Source organism: Lipotes vexillifer, unplaced genomic scaffold (assembly GCF_000442215.2).
Source record: "Lipotes vexillifer unplaced genomic scaffold, Lipotes_vexillifer_v1.1 scaffold104, whole genome shotgun sequence".
NCBI lineage: Eukaryota > Metazoa > Chordata > Mammalia > Artiodactyla > Lipotidae > Lipotes > Lipotes vexillifer.
Window position 1 is genome coordinate 3,124,760 of NW_006789458.1, and position 24,431 is coordinate 3,149,190.

Below are 24,431 nucleotides of genomic sequence, written 5' to 3' on the forward strand. Positions count from 1 at the left end.
TGTCCGGACTCAGAACCTTCAATCACATAAAATGGTTAGGTTTTGCAGTGGTCTGTTTTGTAGTAATAGTAATGAGAACACTACCTAACACATCCACCACACCACAACCTCCCTTTATCTAGCTTCTTTTCCTTCATGACATGACACATCTTCATCGCATGACATTGTTATATATATATTTTTATTCTGTCTCCCTCCACCAGAAGTGAGTTCCCTGAGAGCAGGGTCCTTTGTGTCTTGTTCGTATAAACACACCACCCAGAAAAATACCCAGTATATAGTAGATGAATAATACATAATTGTTTGAATAAACAAATTAATGAATTAGTATGGAATCCTCAGCATGGGGAGGGCACTAGTTGAAGCTTGCTTTGGTTTGGCATGATTTCCAAAATATAGCTACTGTCATTTCATTAACTCTCCCAATGAAATACTTCCCAATAATTAAGTATGAAAACCCGCACTATTACAAATACAAATGATCAGTTTCTTTGTTTCTAAGGAAAATCCAAGACGGTTTATAAAACTGTTCACATTCTTGCTGTAGTCATTCAATTATTCTATTTTAATAAATGAAATAAAATAGGTATAATCAAGAAATAAAACACAGATGGCCAAGAAATAAAAATGGACTTTATTGTTCTTACCAGTATCTTTGTACTTATATAGTTTATAAAGTTTAACTTATATATATTTTTGCCCTAGAATACCATGTTGAACAAGTGGGAGCAAAACAGATTTGATTCATGTTGAAATCCAGGTCAAAGTAGTAGACATTACTATTTGTTTAATGCTTAAATGGTTTACTTTGCAAAACATTATATCACACATTATATTATTTTTTGCTATGAATGGAAACATAGCCTACCTCTGGTGCCAGATATTCTGGTGTACCACAGAACGTCTTCATGGTGGCTGCATCTGTGATCCCTTCTTTGCAAAGTCCAAAATCTGTAATTTTTATGTGGCCATCTTTATCCAGCATCAAATTCTCCAACTGTGCAGTAAGAAAGATAACATAATTTGTTCTATAGTCTTCAAAAACAGGAAAATACTGTTTTAAAAAATAATTGAATATTGAGTAAGATATTTTGGAAAGAGGACACAGAGTAAATAGAACTTTTCAAAGACAAAACCTGTACCTTCCTAACTCATGTGTAAAAAGAAACATTTTATCAAATACTTCACAATAATAAATTGATTTTTAAACCCATAGGAGTAAGAGCTGTTATTGCATAAGTTCTGAGAAGTAAAGCCTAATTCACTTCCCAAAGCAAACATCAATCCTCTTTTTTTCTGTTTAAAATAAATTGTGATCTAAACAATCCCAAAGAGACAAGCATCTTCTTCTGGATATGTGCAGATGGTATTCAACCATTTCATTTGGGAGTCTAGTGCTACGATAAAATATTCACTTACAGAAATGTTACTTTGGTGGTGGTTATAAATCAAACCTAAATCTTGTTTTGTAAGGTAAGGCAATATCCTCTTCTACAGTTCTTTGTAATAAAGAACTACCAACACTCTTACATATAAAAAGAATATGAAAGTCAAGCATTCAACAGTTAATGAAAACATATGGCACAGGTATTATAAAGTTGGAATCTCTTTGAATCCATTAATACAAAAAGAACAATCTTGAAAACATAATGCAGAAGACGTAATGCAGAAATGCATTCACAAAAAACACGTGAAAAAAATAGTAGCAAGGGCTTCCCTGGTGGCGCAGGTGTTGAGAGTCCGCCTGCCGATGCAGGGGACACGGGTTCGTGCCCCGGTCCGGGAAGATCCCACATGCCACGGAGCGGCTGGGCCCGTGAGCCATGGCCGCTGAGCCTGTGCGTCCGGAGCCTGTGCTCCGCAACGGGAGAGGCCACAACAGTGAGAGGCCCACGTACCGCAAAAAAAAAAAAAAATAGTAGCAGGATGAATGATAATTAACTTACTTAAGGAGTAGATCATTATTCTACTCCTTAACATGATGATGTATGAAAGTGCCTACCCAAACTCTGAAGTCAGTATCAAATTCAAAATAGAACTCCATATAAGAACATAAACAGACAACAATCATATAAAATGTGATGGTGGTATACTCTGTCATATTATCCAATGTCTTATAAACCAGAAACTAAATACAGTTAAGCAAGCTCAGAGTACACGTAAGTCCTTAAGTATAGAACTTAAATGTGCTACCCAACTGAACTCAACGTTCAATATGTTTCATGCACTGCATAGACTTCAGAGAAGTGAGTCTGTTTTTGACTTGTCTACAGAGAGCTGAATGAACCCTAAATATATTGCTAAACCTTTCAAAAATGAAAGTTCTCTTATTTTATCTAAATTCAGAGAGACTGCATCTTCCTCATGATTCTCTACTAACTGGACCCCAAAATCAAACCCAATTTGCACAAATGGCAGTAAGTCCTAAATAGGGAAAACAACCAGGACGTCAAGAATCTGTCTACTTCTCTTTCTGCCTTGAAAACCCTTCTCTTCTTTCTGCTTCTGAATTTCTCCCCTTTTTCCTTCTCTTTCAAACAACACTCTCTTCTTCCTCCTGCTCCTACCTTGCCATAACAAGAAAGAGAAGTATACACTGGAGTGTCTGTTGTTTTGGTGAATGAAAATATATATGCTCTTTTCTTAACTTTTAAAAATATGCTTATTGTTCTAACATATGAATACATCATAACATATAAAAGCAAACCAAATTAAGTTCTTAAAATACTATAATATCTTTTATAATACACAAAAATTCTTATAAAAATGTCAAATAATACATAATAATATTGAATAAAATGTGTTTGGTGTATATTATGTCAATTCGCTTTACGTGCTTTACGTGCAAAGTGAAACATGATAGTATGCGCTAATGTGCTAATTCTCCACATTCTGAGGAGACCTATTTTGAAGTGGATAGATACAGAATTATCAAAACATATAAATACTGTTTTCAATACCAATAAGTACATATACATTTTTTAAAATCCCGATTCATACCTAATTCTCTAATCTCATATCTCATTTCCAAGATACCAAGGGTTGAGGGATGAGGAATGAAATGAGATGCAGGGACAGGGTTTGAATGAAGAATAGGAACAGGATGAAAGTGACCAAGAGTCCCAGTTTACCTAGAACTGAGGGGGGCTCCCAGGATGCAGGACTTTAAAATTCTACAACTGGGGAATTTCTAGGCAAAACAGGACAGTTGATCATTCTACTTGTTTTATAAATCAGCTTAATTACAATGATATAGTCAGAAATAAGGTCAGCCTACTGGATGACTATGAGAGATGGGGTAAAGGTCACCATAACGGGGATAAGGTAGCATATTGCATAGGAGGCAGTAGAGAGCAATGTGCATAAGGTTATGGAGTCAAGTCAGAGAACTTAAACGTAAGTTCAAGTTTTATCTCTTACTGTGTAACCTATTGACATCTATGTGCCTCAACTTCATCTATAACACGGAGTAAATAACAGTAACAATCCAATGTGATTATTTCGAGAATTAAATGAGATACTGAATGTAGAACTTAATCAATAAATGTATTGATCATTTATTAAACAGGGAGAGTTTAATGGCTGATTCATAATTTATCAAAATGGTGTGTGCTCTTCTATACAAGAGAAAAGTTCAGAAATGGAACCCTATAAAACACTTTTGTCAGCTCGGTGACTTCATTAAACACACTTTTTTTTTTTTTTTTTTTTTTTTTTGCAGTACGTGGGCCTCTCACTGTTGTGGCCTCTCCCATTGCAGAGCACAGGCTCTGGACTGCAGGCTCAGCGGCCATGGCTCATGGGCGCAGCCGCTCCACAGCATGTGGGATCTTCCCACACCAGGGCACAAACCCGTGTCCCCTGCATCGGCAGGCGGACTCTCAACCACTGTGCCACCAGGGAAGCCCAAAATAACACTTTTTAATATGCAACAATTTCTTTTGAATAAACAACAAAACAAATATTTTACAATTTTTGAGCCAGTTATTTTATAATAGTGTCCACCTTCTTCCATCAATTATTTTTCTTCTCTCACCATCCTGAAATGTCATTTTGCTGAGCATGAATGACAAAAACAACTTGTCCATCAGTATGAACAACAGTCAGAGATACATCACCTTAAAAAAATGATATCCCCCAATCTAATCTTGTATAAAGATAAATTGGGGCTAATTAAATATCCAGTCTGGTTTAAAAAATAAATAATAATTTTATGCAAATGCATAACAAAGTTTTCATAAAATATAAGAACGATCAGTGTTATGATTCACAAATGTGAAGGATGCACAGAATCACCTGGTAATCTTTCCAAAGCAGATCAAAGGCTTAGATATATCAAAAACACCTGGAAATCACTTCCTTAGTGCATCTGACATTAACATAAAGAAGATTTCGTCAAACATTTTTAGGGACCCTCCCACCGTGTAAAGGAGGAATAAAAATATTTACAAATCACCTTTCTTTGGTTCTCTCTCCTAAATCTAATGCTTTCCTTCTTCCTTTTCTTAACCATAAAAGGAAAAATGCATACACTGTAACTGACTGTTCAGGTACTCTCTATTATAAAACTTTATATGCATCTGTTTTATCTCCACTGTCAGTCTTAGCATCTGGGATTGAGAGCAGGGTATTATGTTTATGCTTAATGGATGCATCTACTGGCAAAAGCAATGTATGAAGTTAAATAGGAAGTCTGAAAGAAAAGATTATATATTCAAATCTGGGTAATGCTTACAATCTGTATCAGAGGGTTGTTTGTTATCTAATAGTTCATACTTTGAGGAGACAAAAATATTAGACATCCTAGAGTTTCCATTTAAAAAAGGCAACATTTTTTACCCAGTTGAATTGGACAGGCATTATCTGACAGAGGATCTTGATTTGGTAGATTTTTGAAATCTTTTTTCCTCTGTGCTTTGTGAACAAGAAACTATAGCAAGAAAACACTATGCTCCTTTTTCTGCTCTTGCTGGTGCCTAGAATAAAATTAAACTCTTCCTATTAGAAAGTTTAAGAGTTTTTAACTTTCAAGCTTTTAAAAGCTTTCTAATATACAATTCAAATATATTCTAATATCTATCTATGATAAATATACACACACATATATATATCTTTTAGGTATCATTTTAATTAAATGGCTGACACTTTGTGATTAAACAAAGGAATGATAATAGCAGTTCCTAAGGGCTCTGACAACTACTGTAGCAATACCAAAAACAAGACCCTTCACTCACTCTTACAAACCCTTTTTAGCACAGTTACATCAGTACCAAGACTGCCTCAGGCTCAAGAATATAATAAGAAATTCCTCCCCTGCACACTGCATATTTAGGTTTATGGGTATCCAAGTTGCAAATGTCACATGGCTGACCTGCAGGAACTTAATGACCATGGAATTAAGACAGTGTGTTGAAATGCTGAAAGGAAAACTCTGAACCTTCCTAAGATGGAAAAGAATTCACAATATACAACAGCAGAGATCCCGTCTAGGTTGGGATTTAAGAAATACTACATTTAAGAATTTACTACACTTGAGTAACATAGCCCAATATTATAAGTTAATGTTAGAGGTGGAAGGGGTTCTTAGTAGCAGTGGCTTAAATTATAAAAGAGGGAATCCAGAGTGACTGGTTAGAAGTGGGAGTTAGAGGATGTGTCTTGAGACTCTGTATGTAAAGTAAGCACACTGTTTCATTCAGACCGCTGGTCTATTTAGGAGCTGAGGAAGATTGGGAGGGCTGTGATATAAGGCTCTCTGAAACCATCCCTTTGTGCCATCACTGAGTCTTAGAAATTCTCTAAATCTATCTGGCAGTTTCTCACGTTAACAATGTAAGTCGTTAAATTAACCATTAAATTCTCTGATTAGGTAGAAAACAAGATTAGGTTTTCCACAAGTAGAATACAGTAGCAATTTATGCATTTTTCTTGCCCCTCCCCTTGTCATAAACTCTTGGGAGAAATGAATTCATTTTTAGAAATATTTATTTATTTATTTATTTATTTTTGGCTGTGTTGGGTCTTTGTTGCTGTGCACAGGATTTCTCTAGTTGCGGCGAGCGGGGGCTACTCTTCGTTGCGGTGCACAGGCTTCTCATTGCAGTGGCTTCTCTTGTTGTGGAGCATGGGCTCTAGGTGCGTGGGCTTCAGTAGCTGTGGCACGTGGGCTCTGCAGTTGTGGCACATGCGCTTAGTTGCTCCGCAGCATGCGAGATCCTCCCAGACCAGGGATAGAACCCGTGTCCCCTACACTGGCAGGCGGATTCTTAACCACTACGCCACCAGGGAAGTCCCAGAAATTAATTCTTAATGAAATTCCAGTATCAGTACCTTTGCAAATGTCCCTAGTTCAGCCTATTCTATCCTTGGATGGCCATGGTCATTGAAAAGAAAGGTTATATTGAATACTTACAAAAACAAGAGCTAAGCAGAAAAGAAGTTTTCAAAAAAACTTGTACTACTGACACAGTCTTAGGAGAGATTTCTTCAAATTTTTATGCTATCATAAAGCAATATCAGTTTTTCCTAAGTAATCACAAAGAATTTGGGTCCTTACTGAAGGAAAATTTAATATCATGACATGTATTGATAAATTATGCAAACTTACTTTTTAAACTACAACAAAAGTTGCAATAATTTATCTGCTGCTGTGAACACCAACTTATTAGGAACTATGAACTGATAAAATGTCTTAAATTAACTTGCACATGAAATAAGGCTTTACCTCTAATGATGAATGGGGCAGTGGCAAACAGGTACTGATTTACTTGAGAGGTGCAGCTACCATAAGTATCTCAAATGGATTTGTATTTGAATAAACACAAGGTCATTAGTAAGGAGAAGACAGAGACAAATCTGAGACAAATCAAAATGGGTACCTAAATTAGTTTTTGATAATGCTATTTTAAATATATTTTGTATAAATATATTTAAAACATTCCTTCTCTTATCTTTGGCAGCTTTATTCAAATTTTAGATTTACAAAGATCTCCTAGAATTAATCCAATGAATTCCCCCACCTAAAGTTCATTTCATCTCTAGAAAGGCAGAATGGTGTAATAAAAAGAACATTATACCTGGAGCTAGGATTCATGGAATCCAATAATCTTGACTGTGTCACCAACTTAGTGCATTACTTTGAGTAAATCCCTTACTAGGCTTCTAGTCTTCAATGAGATCAGCTGTAAACTATGGGTCAGCTCTAAATTTCTATGACTCTACTTAAAGATCTCATTCTATCATGTGCAATATGGATACAAACAACACGTATAAATTTTGAATGTCTGACTTTTTACATTATCTATTCTTCTCGGTGTATGTTCCATGGATTCTGTCCAATGCTATACATTTACTTAGACCTTTAACTTAAGGTTATATTAAAAAGTAAATAAATTTAGAGAGCAGAGGCCACTTAATTGTCTAATAAAGTTAGTGGTCTGTTTATATGGTAACTACATGGCTGGTATTCATATACAAAGTATTAGCACTGTGGCTTAATAAATTTAGTCTAATTTCATCATCAGAAAGGATGGACCAAGAAAACTCATTAAATGAACTTCAATGTACCAATATGTTGATTCATTAATGAGAAATGATCAATGGAGATACTGACCCAAACCATCCCAATTATATCATTCCTTAATCAATGCTAGCAATCAAGTGAGTATTCTTTTGTTTCTTTAGACTAATAATTCCATCTTCCAGCTTTAAGCATTTTGGATACATTACTAAGTACTTCAAAATTATTCTCATTTTCTTAAATCCAGGAAATCCTCTCCCTTCTCCCTACAAAGAGAATTCATAAAATATAAAGTGGGAATGGTGGGGGGGAGTAGATCAGGCAGAGAAGGGCTAACTACTTCTAAGTAAATTTGGAAATGCTATATAACTTACGTTTTATCATACCATATAACTAAATTCTTTTTTAAAACTGTGGATTCAAGACATTTAAACATTATAGGATTATTTGGCCATTCAGACATCAGGTATAGGGATGCTGAATTCTGCCACTCCTGGCTATAAAAAGCTGCAGGCTAAATATAATCATATTGTTGATTCATATCCATCTCTGGTCTATTTTGGCACTTAGTTGATCATCCCTGATATAGATATAGTTGCATAGTTCATTTTTCCTAAAAACAGAATTTTATAGCTTCTTTAATCAATAATATGTTAAGAAATAAAACAATAAAGAGGATGTGGCACATATATGCAATGGAATATTACTCAGCCATAAAAAGAAAAGAAACTGAGTTATTTGTAGTGAGGTGGATGGACCTAGAGTCTGTCATACAGAGTGAAGTAAGTCAGAAAGAGAAAAAATACCATATGCTAACACATATATATGGAATCTAAAAAAAAAAAAGGTTCTGAAGAACCTAGGGGCAGGATAGGAATAAAGATGCAGACATAGAGAATGGACTTGGAAATTGAAGACATAGGGAGGGGGAAGGGTAAGCTGGGATGAAATGAGAGAGTGGCATGGACATATATACACTACCAAATGTAAAACGATAGCTAGTGGGAAGCAGTCACATAGCACAGGGAGATCAGCTTGGTGCTTTGTGACCACCTAGAGGATAGGATAGGGAGGGTGGGAGGGAGACGCAAGAGGGAGGAGATACGGGGATATATGTATATGTATGGCTGATTCACTTTGTTATAAAGCAGAAACTAACAGACCATTGTAGAGCAATTATACTCCAATAAAGATGTTAAAAAAATACATACTATATTTCACTGTCATCATGTAAAATAATATTTTTTGAGATAGTTACTTCTTAGGGATCATTCATAATACAAATGTATATGATAGCAACATCTTAAAATAACTTAGACAACTGCTTAAATAATTAGATAACTTAAGAATTACAGGTGTTTAAAAAGGAGTGAATGGGAGTGAGGGGATAATTGTGATTTCTCTTATGTGCTATAATATGTAAATATATACCTTATTTCATAGAAACAGAATTTCATAAAAGACTAGTATAACTTCTATCTCTACAAATCATATTTTAAATGAACTAGTACTTGATAAATAAAGCAATTCTGTGTCAGATTTTAATAGGTCAAGATTATCATATGATTTACTTTTTAAGAAAGTAAGATTGTCACATTTAGAACTTGTTCAGAGTGTGTCATGGTACAAATTTCCTTAATATGACCAGTCTAATTCAAAACAGTGTCACGAGAATTACTGCTATCTTTTATGAGTTACTCCGGGGGTCAGCAAAATATGGCCTGTAGATGAAATCTTGCCTACTGCCTGTTTTTGTAATTAAAGTTTTACTGGAACATAGCCAGACACGCTCATTTACATATTGTCTGTGGCTGCTTTCACCCTACAACAGCAGCACTGAGGAGTTGCAAAAGACACTGTAAGAGCAGCAAAGCCTAAAATATTTACTATCTGGCCTTCACAGAAAGTTTGCCAATCCCTGAGCTATTCTGAGGGTCTTAACAGAATGAAACTTAGAGAAATAAAGTCACTATTACTGATAAAACAAATACAGTGCTTTTCAAAATGGAAATTAAACAAATTGATAAAAGGTTATATTAAATGCTTCAGGTATTTAAACCCACTAAAAATTTAATACCAAATCAAATATTTTCCTTCCCCCAAATAATCTTATTTATTATAAAAATTTCTTCATAATACATCACAGGAAATAATGAAATTTATTTAAAATGTCACTTGCAAAGTTACTTGACATAATCAGATGTTTAACATTACTCATTACACTTTCAGAAAAACGAAACTATTATTGGTAGATCATATTTGATCAGAGCAGTCAAGAAGAACTTTATTTTGCATGTCAAAAACTCAGACATAAAACTACTACACATTTATCAGTGAATGAAATTTCCTGTCAAATACAGTGAACCAAATTCTTAAACAGAGTGGTTTTATTTCCCAACTAAATCTGCTTTTCTCCAAACTGTGTAACTTTGTAATTACTTTGTGTTTGTCCCTACAGCCTCTGCAAAAACAAATTCTGATTACTTTTCTTTTTTACCTTGAGATCACGGTACACAATCTTTCCGGAGTGTAGATAGTCCAAGGCAGAGACAATTTCTGCACCATAGAAACGTGTGCGGTCCTCAGAGAACACCCTCTCTCTCGACAAATGGAAAAACAGCTGCAGGGTAAACAGCAGGGACAGGATTGTAATAATTACTGATTTAGTGGGGGAAATTAACACAAACATAAAACACCTCTCATCACCATATTGTGATGATAGATAGTGTACTCTCAGCGGACACTGAGCAGTCTTAGACAGCAGCTGGCTTATCTTTTCCAGGTTTCCAAGGGGAGACTGCGAGCTGTTAAATCAGCACTTTAATCAATATACCAATCTTGTTTAAGGCATTCTGCTTGCTACCCATTTAACCTTCAGTTACCAGAGGAAAAAGTATGCATCATCAGATTACATCTCCCCCTCAGTATACTGTTGCTTCACTCTTTCGAGGATTAGGTATTGAGACTTTATTAAAATAAATGCACATAAGCATAGATGGAATATTTCGACTTAATTATCTGAGTTACACTTGATTTCAAAGAAAGGACTGCTGATTTGTGGAACCTTATTTATGTGAACTTGTTAAATTCTACAACTCTTGATTCATCATGATACCTCTAGAAATGTTTTCAATGTTTAAATCCATGTTTTCTGCAATGAGAAACTGTGAGGCTTTACATTTTCAATTTATGTTAGTAATGCCCAAAATGGACTGAGAAGCTCCCATTATTCCCCTAATAGTTCTCAATGCATACTCTTCCTATTTCAATAATAATTAACTATGATACCAATCTTTTCTCATGTAATCACTTAAAAGTATAAGGCCATCCATTTCCTGTTAACAACAGTCAACAAGTATTTATTGGGTTCTCACTGTGGTCAAGCATCCAGCTCTCCATTTAGACAGCCTCTTTATTTAAGAAATTGCCTGTTTCAGCTCTCAGTTCAATAATGTATATGAGGAAGGAGCCGGTTTCAGGCACTATGAATTGACTACTGACCTTTCTGTGTACTGTTTCACTGTATTAAGAAATCCACCAAGAACAACAAAAGATGGTTCGCAGTGCTGAGTACACTGCCGAGTATCACAGTAGGTACTCAATACATGTCTTTGATTAAAGAAATGAACCAATCAGTCAATGTATTCTTGACTGCAAGATCAGAAATTAACTATATTTTCACATGGATTACTCCTACAAACTGCTTCTACAAATTTATAAGAATTATGGTTAACTGAGATTTGTTTCTCACACACCAAATCATAATTTAGGTAACATAAAAGAGGTTCTCTATAGAGTCCATCTTCCCTTTTCCCACCGCCAACTCCACTTAAGAGTTTATCATTATTTTAAGATAAAATTTATGCATAACCCATTGTCATAGTAAAGAGAGAAGAAGAGGTAATATCATGTAACTATTGCCAAAAAAGACTGGTTCAACATTACTTATAGTAAAACTGTTTGGCAGATAGTCTCTAAACTTTAATTCTCTCTACTATATTGTCATACTTTATCAAATCTAAGATGCTGTTGATTGCAACTCCACCAACTTTTTATGTTAATACCAAGAAAAAAAAATGAGGTCAATTAAAACTATGACACACCATCAAATATAAAAGGCATTCTGACTGAAGAAATGTTCAATGTGTCTTATAAATGACCAAATATACTATGCCAAAAATCAAACCAATGTATAAAATTACTCAGGGATATGCTTCAAAATTCATTCATTTTATACAGACACATACATATTATTAATGCTCTACCATTCAAACAAAGACAGGAAGTAGAAAGAAGCATGGGTCATCAGTAAAACCATTCTGAAATATTTCTAGGTCAAAGTAATTTCTGTCATCCTTTAATACAAAATATAACTAATTTTGACAAAGGAACCCCTGTGACCCAGATTTATGGTAGTCTTCTAATGGGATGAAAGTAGTGGTTAGATTTCTAAATTTTCTTCAAATGTCAAGCCTAGTACCCACTCATCTACAATACAAAAGATATAGATCTTCCCTAAATCAACATAATACATGCAGGCTTCTAGATCTTTATTTAGACCATAAATCTTCAATTTGTCTTCCAGCCAATTTCTGTAAAAATATCAGCTGAAAAAAAAAAGCTACTTAAGGAGAAGAACTCTATTTATTTCTCAATCTGCTCTCCTCTGATGTCTACCCTTGCTACTTTATGGAACTTATTCCTGTTAACATAACCAAGAACTTCTCGTTCTGGAGCTTAGAACATCACTTATTACCCTCTCCTTCTTATAAACATTCCTTGGCTTTGGTACTTTAACTCTCCTGATTTTCTCTGAATATTCCTTCTAAGTTTCTACCTTGGCTTTGAACCAACTTTCCATTTAGTGACCATCAATAACTTATGTTAAAGTCACTGTTATTGGACACTGGGAAGAGAAAAAGAGGGCATATAATCGTGATTAAGACATAATCCCTGACCTTAAGAAATTCAACCCGATGAAGGAGATATATGCACAGATAAAAAACAAGAGAGCTATGAGAAATTCTGTAATTCCAATATTAAAAATGCTTTGGAGGCAAAGGATGATTAATCTTTATTGGAATGATCTGAGGAGACTTCACAGATAAGGTAGTATCTCACGTTTTGAAGGATGGATTTTTCACAAATGGACAATATAAGGGAAGCATACAAAACAGTGCAAGTTTTATCCATCTTAATATTTTGACCACAGACTAGTAATAGTACATCAACATAGTAGGTAATTAATAAATGTATGTGGAACAAATTAATCCCTCTTAATATCCACCTTAAAATTTTGACCACAAGTTCTATCCTTCTTAATATTTTGACCACAGCCTAGTATAGTCCATCAACATAGGAGGTAATTAATAGATGTATGTAGAAGAAATTAATTCTAAAGAAAAAAAATAGTAATGGCAAGGAAACAACACAGAGGGAGGGAATGTAGCTGAAGAACAATAATACACATTCATGATAATGACAGAACTTAAGCAAAAAAAAAAGAAAAACAACAAAAAAAACCCCACAAAGATGAGGCCAGATTGTTTAGGACCTTGACTGCCATGATATGGTTTAGAGATTAATTTTGTAGATAAGGAGTGTCAAAGACATTTGGGTTAAAAATTTTAGCATAATTTTATTTATTTATTTTTGGCTGTGTTGGGTCTTTGTTGCTGCGCATTGGCTTTCTCTAGTTGTGGCGAGTGAGGGATACTCTTTCTTGTGGTGTGCAGGCTTCCCTTGTTGTGGAGCATGGGCTCTAGGAGCACAGGCTTCAGTAGTTGTGGCACGTGGGCTCAGTAGTTGTGGCTTACAGGCTCTAGAGTGCAGGCTTAGTAGTTGTGGCACACGGGCTTAGCTGCTCTGCGGCATGTGGGATCTTCCTGGACCAGGGCTTAAACACAGGTCCCCTGCACTGGCAGGAGGATTCTTAACCACTGTGCCACCAGGAAAGTCCGAAAAAAATTAGCATAATTTTAAGTACACAACTCTAGCAGCAACTAGAGAATCAATTTAAAAAATCTGAGAGGACAGTAGTCAGAGAAACGATTCATAAAGTGCAACAAAACTTACAGAACACCAATTCAGTACAACCACTGTGAAAAAGCTGCAGACAAAATGAGAGGAAATGGTACCAATCTGAAAGAATATCACTATTTGGTTAGAACAACCAGATATATAAATAATTCCACTAAAATATGTAGTTATAAAACAGAAAGTACACTTAAAGAAGTGAATAAGTATGTTTGGTAATATAAGAAGTAACCTTTGAGCTGGATAAGAGCTTCTGAGGAACATTAGTGCTAGTAACAGACCTTTCAAGAGTCAATATTCCAGAGGGAACTAGCTTGCACCATTTGGGCAAAGGCAGAGAGCAACAGTGTTGAAGTTTCCCTAAGGATGGCTGAGTAGGTGTTGCTGCTAGCAGTGTAAAGGAAAAGAACGGGGACGGGGACAGAGGAGCAATGGATTTTATTTTGACCTATTGACATTTAAGTAAGAACTTGATAGCACAGCTTCAGAACTATGGGACCAAAGGGTATAAAGGTAAATGTGTGAGTCATTTATATAAAGGATACTGTTGACACCAAGGAAGCAAGGTATAGCCCAGAAATTTAGTAGAAACTGCAAACAGAGTTAAGGTCAGAATTTTAGGGTATGACTGCACATAAGGACAGGAAAAAGAAGCAGAACAGGATATTAAGATAGAGTCCTAAAAGAAATACAAACAGAAAGAATACCTGAAGAATAAAGGAAAAGAAAGTTTCAGGAAGGAAATTAACATTTACCAGGCATAGGAATTAGGTCATATGTTACCTTTCGGGGAAGAGATGTCATACTTAGGTGGGCTAAGAAGAGAATATAAAGGTAGAAATGGTATGTGACTCTTTTAGAAAAAATGAATGAGATGAGCCAAGATATTATTGAAACAGAAGATTTTTGCTCAATATATCAATGCTCTCAAGAAAACTTCTGTTTGAAGAAATTGAGAGATACTATAAAGCTACAATTCATATGGAATAGGCATACAAATTAAAAGAAATATCAATGAAATCAGGTGGCCAGAAACAGGTTACTTTATAAAAATTTAGAATATGGTAAAGTTGATGATTACACATAAGGATATGAAGTATATGGGGAAAAAATGACCATTTAATAAATGGTGCTACAATATTTGCTTAACTTTGGAGAAAAGTCAGAAGAGTGTCATTATTGAACACACAGGCATTCAGTAGATATTTCAAAGAAGTCGGAGTAAAAGCTAAACCATACACTAACAAAGCTAACAAATAAGAGTGTAAAATATCATATTTGCAAATAACTGCTCTCCAGAACAAGATGTAACACTCTTTGAAGGAAGATAACAAAATCTAAACACTCAAGTAAAATCGAAGTATCTAGTATACAATCAACAATTACTAGACATGAGAAGATGCAGGAAAATATGACCCATCACCAACAAAAAAGTCAGTCATTAGACACAGACCTCAAAAATAACAGAGATGATGGAATTAATAGACAGTAACTTTAAAGCAGTATAGGAACATAAAGAAGAGATAATGGGAAATAGAACTAAATAGGACATTTAAAGGTGAAACATATAATATCTGAATAAAAATTTCACTAGATGGGATTAACAACAGATTAGACACTGCAAGAGAAAAGACAAATGAACAAGAAATCATAGCAGAAAAAACTATATAAATTGCACCTGAAAAAAAAAAAAATCTCAGCAACCTCTTGAACAGTGTCAAGGAGTCTAACATATGGATAACAGCAGATCCTGAAAGAGAGAGGGAGACATCTGCAAAATAATGACTGAATTTTTCCAAACTAGGATAAAAAAGATAAATGCACAGACTAGGTATTTCAACGAAACTCAGTGAGATGAAAACTAACAAACAGGCATGAATACTCGGAATATAACCAGTCAGATCACACTAAAATTGCTGAAAAACCAGTGACAGAAAATCTTTTAAAAATTCTGAAGGGAAAAAAACACAAGACATACAGAAGACCAAATAAGAGAATTTCCCCAGACTTCTTCTCAGAAACTATATAAGTGAAAGGATAATGGAACAATATGTCCAAATTGCTGAAAGAAAAAAAACACATCCTAAAATTTTGCATCCAGTGGAAATATCCATAAAATATAAAGGTTAGAGACTTCTGTTTTGACCATGATATAAATAAAACAAGGATTTTCATACATTAAGCATTAGGCTTCAAGGTACAGTGACTCCAAAGAAAAGGGAAACAAGGTGGTAATTATGATTGTTCCAGCTTGCTGCCTGGAGAGACCATCCAGAATGTAACACAGGGAAAGAAAACCGAAACAGAACCTGTGGAATCCTTGAAGTAAGGATAGAGAGTTCAGAGACTGGGGAGACCAAATTAGCTGTAATTCATGAGGCAGAGAACCACAAAGAGGAGAGCTCCAGGGACCTGCAATGAACTGCCTCTGAGTCTTACTAATCAGCACATGTATATGAGGAAAATTCTGAGGCCAGGGAAAAGAGCCATTGGAAAGAATCAGGTGAAAAAAATCACAGGCTCCTAGAGCTAAAAATACTTTTTGTTCTCACCAGGCAAAATGGAAAAACTTCTTAAGAAATGTGGCACCCACTAGAGTCCTTGAGGATACTGCCTCTATAGTGCAGCAGTATTAGTGTTAGAGCAAAGGACACACACATATGTCAAAATGATTTTTGCCAAAGGTGTCAAGGTCATTCAATGGGGCAAAGGATAGACTTTTCAACGATAAATTCTGGAATAACCAAATATCCACATGGGATAAAAAATGAACTTCAATCCTTAGCTTACAGCATACATAAAAATAAAAAATATCATAAGCCTAAATGTAATAGCACAATTATAAAAGTTACAAAAGGAAATATAGGAGAAAATATTTGTCATCCATGATAGACAAAGATTTCTTAGATAGTATTTAAAAAAACAAAGAAGACAAACTGATAAATTGGATTTCAAAATTTAAAACTTCTGTTGCTCAGAAAACATCACTGAGACAATGAAAAGGCAAGGTACAGTCTGAGAGGAACAATTTATAATACACTCATTTGGCAAACTATTTGTAACCAGAATATATAAAGAACTTTTAGAATTTAATAATAAGATAACCCAATTAATAAATAGACAAAATATTCGAACATTCAGGTAAAAAAATGTATGCAAATGGCCAATATGTGAAAATATATTTAATATCCTTAGTCATCAGAAAAATGCAACTCAAAACCAACCGCAATAATATATTTCTATATACACATTAGAATGACTAAAATTAAAAAGACTGACCACACGAAGAGTTGGTGTGGATATGGAACAACTAGAATTTTGTGGCATTGATACTAGGAATGCAAAATGACACAACTACTTTGGAAAACAGTCTTGGAATTTTTCAAAATGTAAACATATGCTTATTATAAACTCAACAATTATACTCCCCAGTATTTAGCCAAGAAAAAAGAAAACTTGTACATGTATGTGCATATCAGCTTTATTCATAGTAGGCGATGACTAGAAACAATCCAAATGTACACCAAAAGCAGGACAGATTAAAAAAACACTGATATAGCATGCTCATGACTCAGCAATGAAGGAACAAACTACTGAGACATGGATAATCTCAAAAACGTTAGGCTGAGCAAAAGAAATAGAAACAGACATAAAAGAGTACATATTGTATGATTCCATTTCTGTGAAATTTTAGAAAAGGTAAATCAAATCTTTAGTGTCAGAAAGCAGATCAGTAGTTGCCTAGGGCCAGGTATAGGAGCAGGAGATGACAGAATGAGAGAGGGAAGACTGACTGCAAAGAGGAACAGCAGAACTTTTTGTGGCAGTGGAAATGTTCTGCATCTTTTTGTAATGGGGACTACATGCATAGATGTTTGTCAAAAGTCATATAAGTTATGTATACTTAAAGTGAGTACATTTTATTGTTATGTAGCTTATACTTAAGTAAAGTTGGTTAAGTAATGGAAACAATCTAAACGTTCAAAAATATAGTAAGGATTTAATAAATTACATCTGCATAATTAATTACTAGGCAACTAGTATGTATTTTACAACATTAAATAAAATGGAAATTATGGGTACAGTATAAAAACAGGAAAATACACTAATATGGTAATAGTGATCATTGCTAGATGGTAGGATTCAGAGTATTTTTTTCTGTTTTATACCTTGAAAATTACCTGTAATAATTTGTTTAATATCCATTTCCCAGAGCATTATACTTTCCTAAATGTGAGACCATCTGTCTTCCTCATGCCACGTACTAAGTACATAGCACAGTGACTAGCTTGTAGCACGCAGTCAATAAATAAGTATTTTATCAATTGAACTGAAATAACTTTTTGATGTTTTCTGCAATGTGCATGTACTGTTGTTACTTTCATAATGGGAGAAATTTTATAAAGGTTTTAAGTAAACATACTGTTGATGTTTTTACTGATTCAGGCTTCTGACAAATTTTTTTTTCTTGGCAGAGGCACAGGAGAAAGAGGAAGACTGCACAAGTGCTCTATAGCTTTGCATCCTCAGCACCAAGCCTAGCATGTAGCACATATTAGGTACTTAATAAATATGTACTGCAAAGAATAAAGTTAAATTAAAAAATACTTTCCAAAGAATTATTTATAAGGAAAATAAGGCTTAAAGTTTTGAAGGTAAAGTATTTTTATTAGAAACATTAAAATATCACATACAATAACTAAATAATCTTGTTTTTGTTAAAAAAATGAATTTTTTGCTCCTCAAGCAAGGAACATACCTTTAGAAATTTAAGTTCCTTTAGCAATGACTACAAGTTTGTGTGTGTGTGTGTGTTGTGCTTAGCAATGCTGTGGGAATATAGTAATGTAAATATTAATAGATTGCCTTAATGACCTAAATATACAAGTTTATATTTCATTACAAACCCGGAATGTTTATCTTTAAAATAAATTGTTATATTTTGAAAAATATGCAACACACTTTAATAAAAAATAAAGATCTAGACTTAAACAACATCCTGAGAACTATCACTGCAATATAAGACTTTAAATTCAATTACATTTTTTTCTTGCAAATACTGTCTATACAAACTTTAGTCACTCCTTTATAATAGCAAAATATCAGTTAACAGAGAATAACAAAATATGCTCAATATGGGTCAATAATTACAATGATTACATTCATTATCATAATATTGATTGAGCTTGGAACCTGAGTACCCTAAAGACAACTAATCAATTAAGCAATGAGACATGGGAGTCTGTGCAATAATGCTGATTAACACATCCCTTAGGTTTACAAAAAGACCTAAGATGAAAAGAATGTCTCTAGCTCACACACAAGAAAACTAGTCAACAATACTGCCTTAGTCCATTTGGGATGTTATAACAGATTACCAGACTGGGTGAATTATAAACCACAGAAATTTATTTCCCACAATTCTGGAGGCTGGGAAGTCCAAGATCAATGCACTTGCAGATTCGGTACCTGCTTCCTGGCTCACAGAGAGCTGTCTTTTCACAGTGTCCTCACAATGGGGAAGGAGCAACTGAGCTCTCTGAGGTGTCCCTTATAAGGGCACTAATCCCATTCAGGAGGGCTCCACCTTCATGACCTAATCACTAGAAAGGCCCCACCCTCCAAATGCCATCACACTAGGGATTAGGTTTCCACATATGAGTTTAGGGTGGACATAAAGATTCAGTCTGTAGCAAATACTATACTACACAATTGGAATGGTATCAGTTATACAATAAAACAAACATTTAAACATGTACTTTATAGGATCAAATAAAAGTACACTTACATTTAATAGGTAATTCATATTAATTGTTTTCTAGATCATGTCTATCCTCTTCTCAAGCTGAACTCAGTTTCTATGCATTTCACACAGAAAAATTAATGTAAAGTAATGTAAATTTACATTTAGTTTTTGAAGAAAGTTTCTTCCAGAAAGGATACTGATAAAATGCCATATTTTAATAAATAGTTCAAAATTACATTTCTTAAAATACAAATTAAACCCTTAGGATGCTTCAGGAGAATTGAAAGGGATCTAAGCTCAGATGGCTGGACTCTGAAACAGCTGGTTATAAATTTCCAGCTAAATACCTCAAGCCCTATTTCTCTATTTCTTGCCCTCTTCTTACAAGTCTGAAAATGTAAAAAGAATTCTCGATCTAACTAGGTGCCTGACACTGGAAAAAGTAGCCTGTAGGCTGGCAATTTTTTTTTTTAACATCTTTATTGGAGTATAATTGCTTTACATTGGTGTGTTAGCTTCTGCTTTATAACAAAGTGAATCAGTTATACATATACATATGTTCCCATATCTCCTCCCTCTTGTGTCTCCCTCCCTCCCACCCTCCCTATCCCACCCCTCTAGGTGGTCACAAAGCACCGAGCTGATCTCCCTGTGCTATGTAGCTGCTTCCTACTAGCTATCTAATTTTTAAACAATTAATGCAAGGCATGAAAAGTTAAGGAAATTTTCTGGGATCAAAAGTCACCTAATGAAAATACTTTATAATATGGTAAGTACAAAAATAGTTCCTTTAAAATTTTTTAAAATTTTATTTCCATAATTAAAATAATTTACATTAAAGTATTTTATTACGACTCTACTAACAAGATTAAAAAAGAAATTGCTCAGTTCTACCACATTAAATATTAATAGATTTTTCATTTGGAGAATAAAATATACTTTTAAAAGAGTAAAAATTCTCAAGGTAATTATTTTAAAATATTTAAATCTATTAGGATATAATGTGAAATATTTGGGCTATTTATGAAATATATCCAATACCAACACAATAAAAATAATAAACACTACAATTTTTGAGCATTAAGACATTACATTCTAACAACAATCACTAAAGCTACAAAATGCTATTTCCATATTATAGATGATTAAATATAATAAATATAATTTATTATTACTATCACAATAGGCACTATTTTTGAGTACTGCTACTTGTTTGGCACTATACTAAGTAAGTTACATGCATTATATTATTTAACCCTAAAACAACGTTATAAAATAGGTACAATGATTATCTCTATCATACAGATGAGAAAACTAAGATTTAGCCATGTTTATGAAGCTTGCCTAGCATCACATAGCTCTTAAGCAGTAGAGCTGAGATTCAAACTTAGGTCTCTGGTCTCTAGAGCATATCTATTTATTATTCTAAGTACAGTTTCTATTAACTTGAGACAATAAATGTATAAATTATTCAATTAAGAAGAAATTTCATTCATAAGTCTCCTTTATAATTGCATAATATGAATTGCATGAGAGAAGGAACCTTGTATAGAGTACAGTTGCCTTCTCAGGGCCTAGAACTAGATAGGAATTGAACAATATTAGGCAAATAAATTTTAAAAATTAGATGAAATAAATTCCTGGAAACACACAACCAAAGCTCACTCAAGAAGAAATAGATAAAATGCATGCCTCCATAAATATATTTTTAAAATTTCACTTCATTTTTAAAAACCTTCCTACAAGGAAAACTCTTGGTCTCAAATTGTCACTGGTGAATTCTACCAGAAAATAGAAGAAGCAATGCTGCCTGACTCATTTTAAGAGGTTAGCATTACCCTGAATCCAAACCCAGAGACATTGCTCGGGGTAGGGAAGAGAAGGGACCCTACAGAATGATATTCCTAGTGAACAAAGATTTAAAATTCTTAACAAAATTTTAGCAAACTGGGTTCAACAACACACCAAAAGGATAATACATCATAACTAAGTGGGATTTATGTAAGAAATGCAATGTTGGTCTAACATTAAAAAAAACAAACAATGAAATTCAAGATATCAACAGAATAAAGAAGAAAAAACACATGATCATCCCAACAGATACAAAAATATAATTTGAGAAAATTTTACATCCTATCATGATTTATAAAAAAAAAAAAAAGCTTAGCAAAATGGGAACAGAAAGGAACTTCTTCAATTTGTTAAAGGGTATATATAAAAAACCTACAGCTAACAACATTCTTAATGGTGAAAAGTACAAATGCTTTTGCCCTAAGATCCGGTATAAGGCAAGGATGTCTGCTCTTACATTGCTATTTAACATTGCTCTGAAGGTCTTAGCTTAATAAGGCAAGAAGGGAGAAAATCCACTGAGACTGAAAAAGAGGAAGTAAAACTGTCTTTGCTCCCACATGATGTGATCATCTACAAAGAGAATCTCAACATACTTAAGAACAAACAAATAGACAAACTGAGCAAGGATGCAGGATTCAAGGCTAATGAGTAAACATCAACTGCATTTCTATATGCAAACAATTCAGATTTGAAACTTTAAACAAATCATTTATAATATAAAAAAATAATATAAACAAGGATAAATTTAACAAAAAATGTTCAAGACCTGTACACTAAAAACTACATGATATTGTTGAAAGAATTAAAGAAGATCTAAATAATTGGAAAAATATACCATGTTCATGGATCAGAAGACAATACTGTAAACATGTCAATTCTCCCCAAATTGATCAACAGATTACACTATCAATTAAAGTCCAGTAGACCTTCATGTAGAAATCAACAAGATTATTCTATAATTTACATGAAAATATTAGGGTTGCCAAGACATTTTTTAAAAAGAAGAGCAAAACTGGAAGACTTGAACTGCCTCATTTCAATACTTACTCTAAAGCAAAAGTCTTAAAGACAGTGAGGTATAAGTATAAGGATGGATGGATATAGATCAATACACAGAGTCGAGTCCAGAAACATCCCACACATATATATGGTCAATTGATTTTTGACAAAGGTGTCAGGGTAATTCAATGTGAAAAAAAATAGTCTTTTCAACAATATGCTGGAAAAATTAAATATCCAGTTGCAAAAAAAATGAACCTTGACTCAAGCACCATAAACAAAAGTTAACTTGAAATGGACTGTAGACCTAAATATAAGTCCAAAAAACTATTAACACTTCTAGAAGAAAACGTAGGAGAAAATCTTAACAAACTTGGGTTAGGAAAAGATGTTTTAAATTAAACCCAAAATGCATAAACCACAAAAGAAAAACACTTATAAACTGTATTTCATCTAATTTAAAAGTTTTGTCCTTAAAAAGACACTTGTAAGAAAGCATATCGGTGGTTGCGATGACAGGAGGTGATGGTAGGAATTGACTGTAAAGGGGCATGAGAGACTTCTTTGGGTGATAGAACTGTTCTATATCATGACTGTGGTGATGGTAAACTACACATTTGTCCAAACTCACTAAATTGTACACTTAAAAGTGGTGAAGTTTACTAAATGTAAATTACACACGAACAAGATGACTTTTAAAAAATGGATTTAAACAAAAATATACACAGGAAAAAAACTCTCCGCTAAAAAATGAAAAGGCAGAACACAGACTGGGAGAAAATATTTGCAAAACATATATGATACATTACTTGTATCTAGAATATATAAATAAGTCTGATTACTCAATATTAAGAAGACAAACAACCCAATCAAAACATGGACCAAAGATTTTAACAGATACTTCAGTAAAGAAGACATAACATGGCAAATCAGCACAGGAAAACATGTTCAATATCATTAATCATTCAGGAAATTCAAGCTAAAACGATAAGATACACATCAACTAGAAGCGGTAAAATTAAGAAAGACTAACCATGCCAAGTGTGGTGATGATGATAAGTAACATCCTAGAAATGCAAAATGGTACAATTTGGCAGTTTCTTATGAGTTGAACATACCAAATAACACAGAAATTGTATTCCTAGATATTTACCTAAGATAACTGAAACTATACAACCACACAAAGATTTGTACTGGATTATTCACAAGAAATTTTTTCATAATAGCCCCAAACTGCAAGAAAACCAAATGTCTATCTACTAGAGATTATATAAACACATTGTAATACATCCATCCATACAATAAAGCCATAAAAAGAAATAAGCTACTGATATACGCAACAATATTGATGAATATTAAAAGCATCATGTTAAGATGCAGAACACAACTGACTATATACTGTGTTTTGAGATTAGAGTTTTTAATATTGAAATATTGTTTTGTTACATTTCCTGTTTCTTTTGTTTCTTTTCTTCATGGTCTCAAATTACACATATATTGTGCCTTCTGCTTTCACTCTCTTGAAATGCACACTCTGGGGTAATCCAACCTTTATGCAAGAAGTTTGACTACACTGAAATTGCCATCCTGTGCCATAACCACATGGAGAGAAATTGTGAAAACAGATAAATGCCTGGGCAGCTCCTGTACTTTCAGTCACTTCATCTGATATTCTAGATATAAAAGTAAGCATCTTAGATGTTGAGGCTAGTCAAGTCTTTGGATTATTACTTTAGATGCAGAGATATATTGGCTAAATGAATTTTGGGAAACTAGCCTTGAAATACTATAAAAGTATATACTAAAAACATTCCCGGGGGAGAGGACTGGGGTTGGCAGCGTGAACACAGCCTGCAGGGGGTTAGTGCACCACGCCTAGCCAGGAGGGAGTCTGGGGAAAAGACTGGACCTGCCGAAGAGGCAAGAGACTTTTTCTTCCCTCTTTGTTTCCTGGTGTGTGAGGAGAGGGGATTAAGAGCGCTGCTTAAAGGAACTCCAGAGACGGGCGCCAGCCGCGCCTAAAAGCGTGGACCCCAGAGACGGGCATGAGACGCTAAGGCTGCTGCTGCTGCCACCAAGAAGCCTGTGTGCGAGCACACGTCACTATCCACACCCCCCACCTGGGGAGCCTGTGCAGCCTGCCACTGCCAGGGTCCCGGGATCCAGGGACAATTTCCCTGGGAGAACGCACGGCGCGCCTCAGGCTGGTGCAACATTCCGCTGGCCTCTGCCGCCGCAGGCTCGCCCCGCACTCCTTACCCCTCCCTCCCCCCCAGC

The 24,431-nt window shown here is 34.4% G+C and overlaps 1 protein-coding gene across 4 annotated transcripts in view; it reads right to left on the reverse strand.

Moving 5' to 3' along the window:
* Positions 1–24,431, reverse strand: part of AKT3 (AKT serine/threonine kinase 3) — a 391,132-nt gene that overhangs the window by 111,014 nt on the left and 255,687 nt on the right. For all 4 annotated transcript variants that reach the window (XM_007462635.1, XM_007462636.1, XM_007462634.1 and 1 more), the window contains 2 exons: positions 10,017–10,139; positions 869–997 (listed from right to left, as the gene is read on the reverse strand). In XM_007462635.1, the coding sequence (XP_007462697.1) occupies positions 869–997; positions 10,017–10,139 (252 nt within the window). The remainder of the gene's footprint in view (positions 1–868; positions 998–10,016; positions 10,140–24,431) is intronic.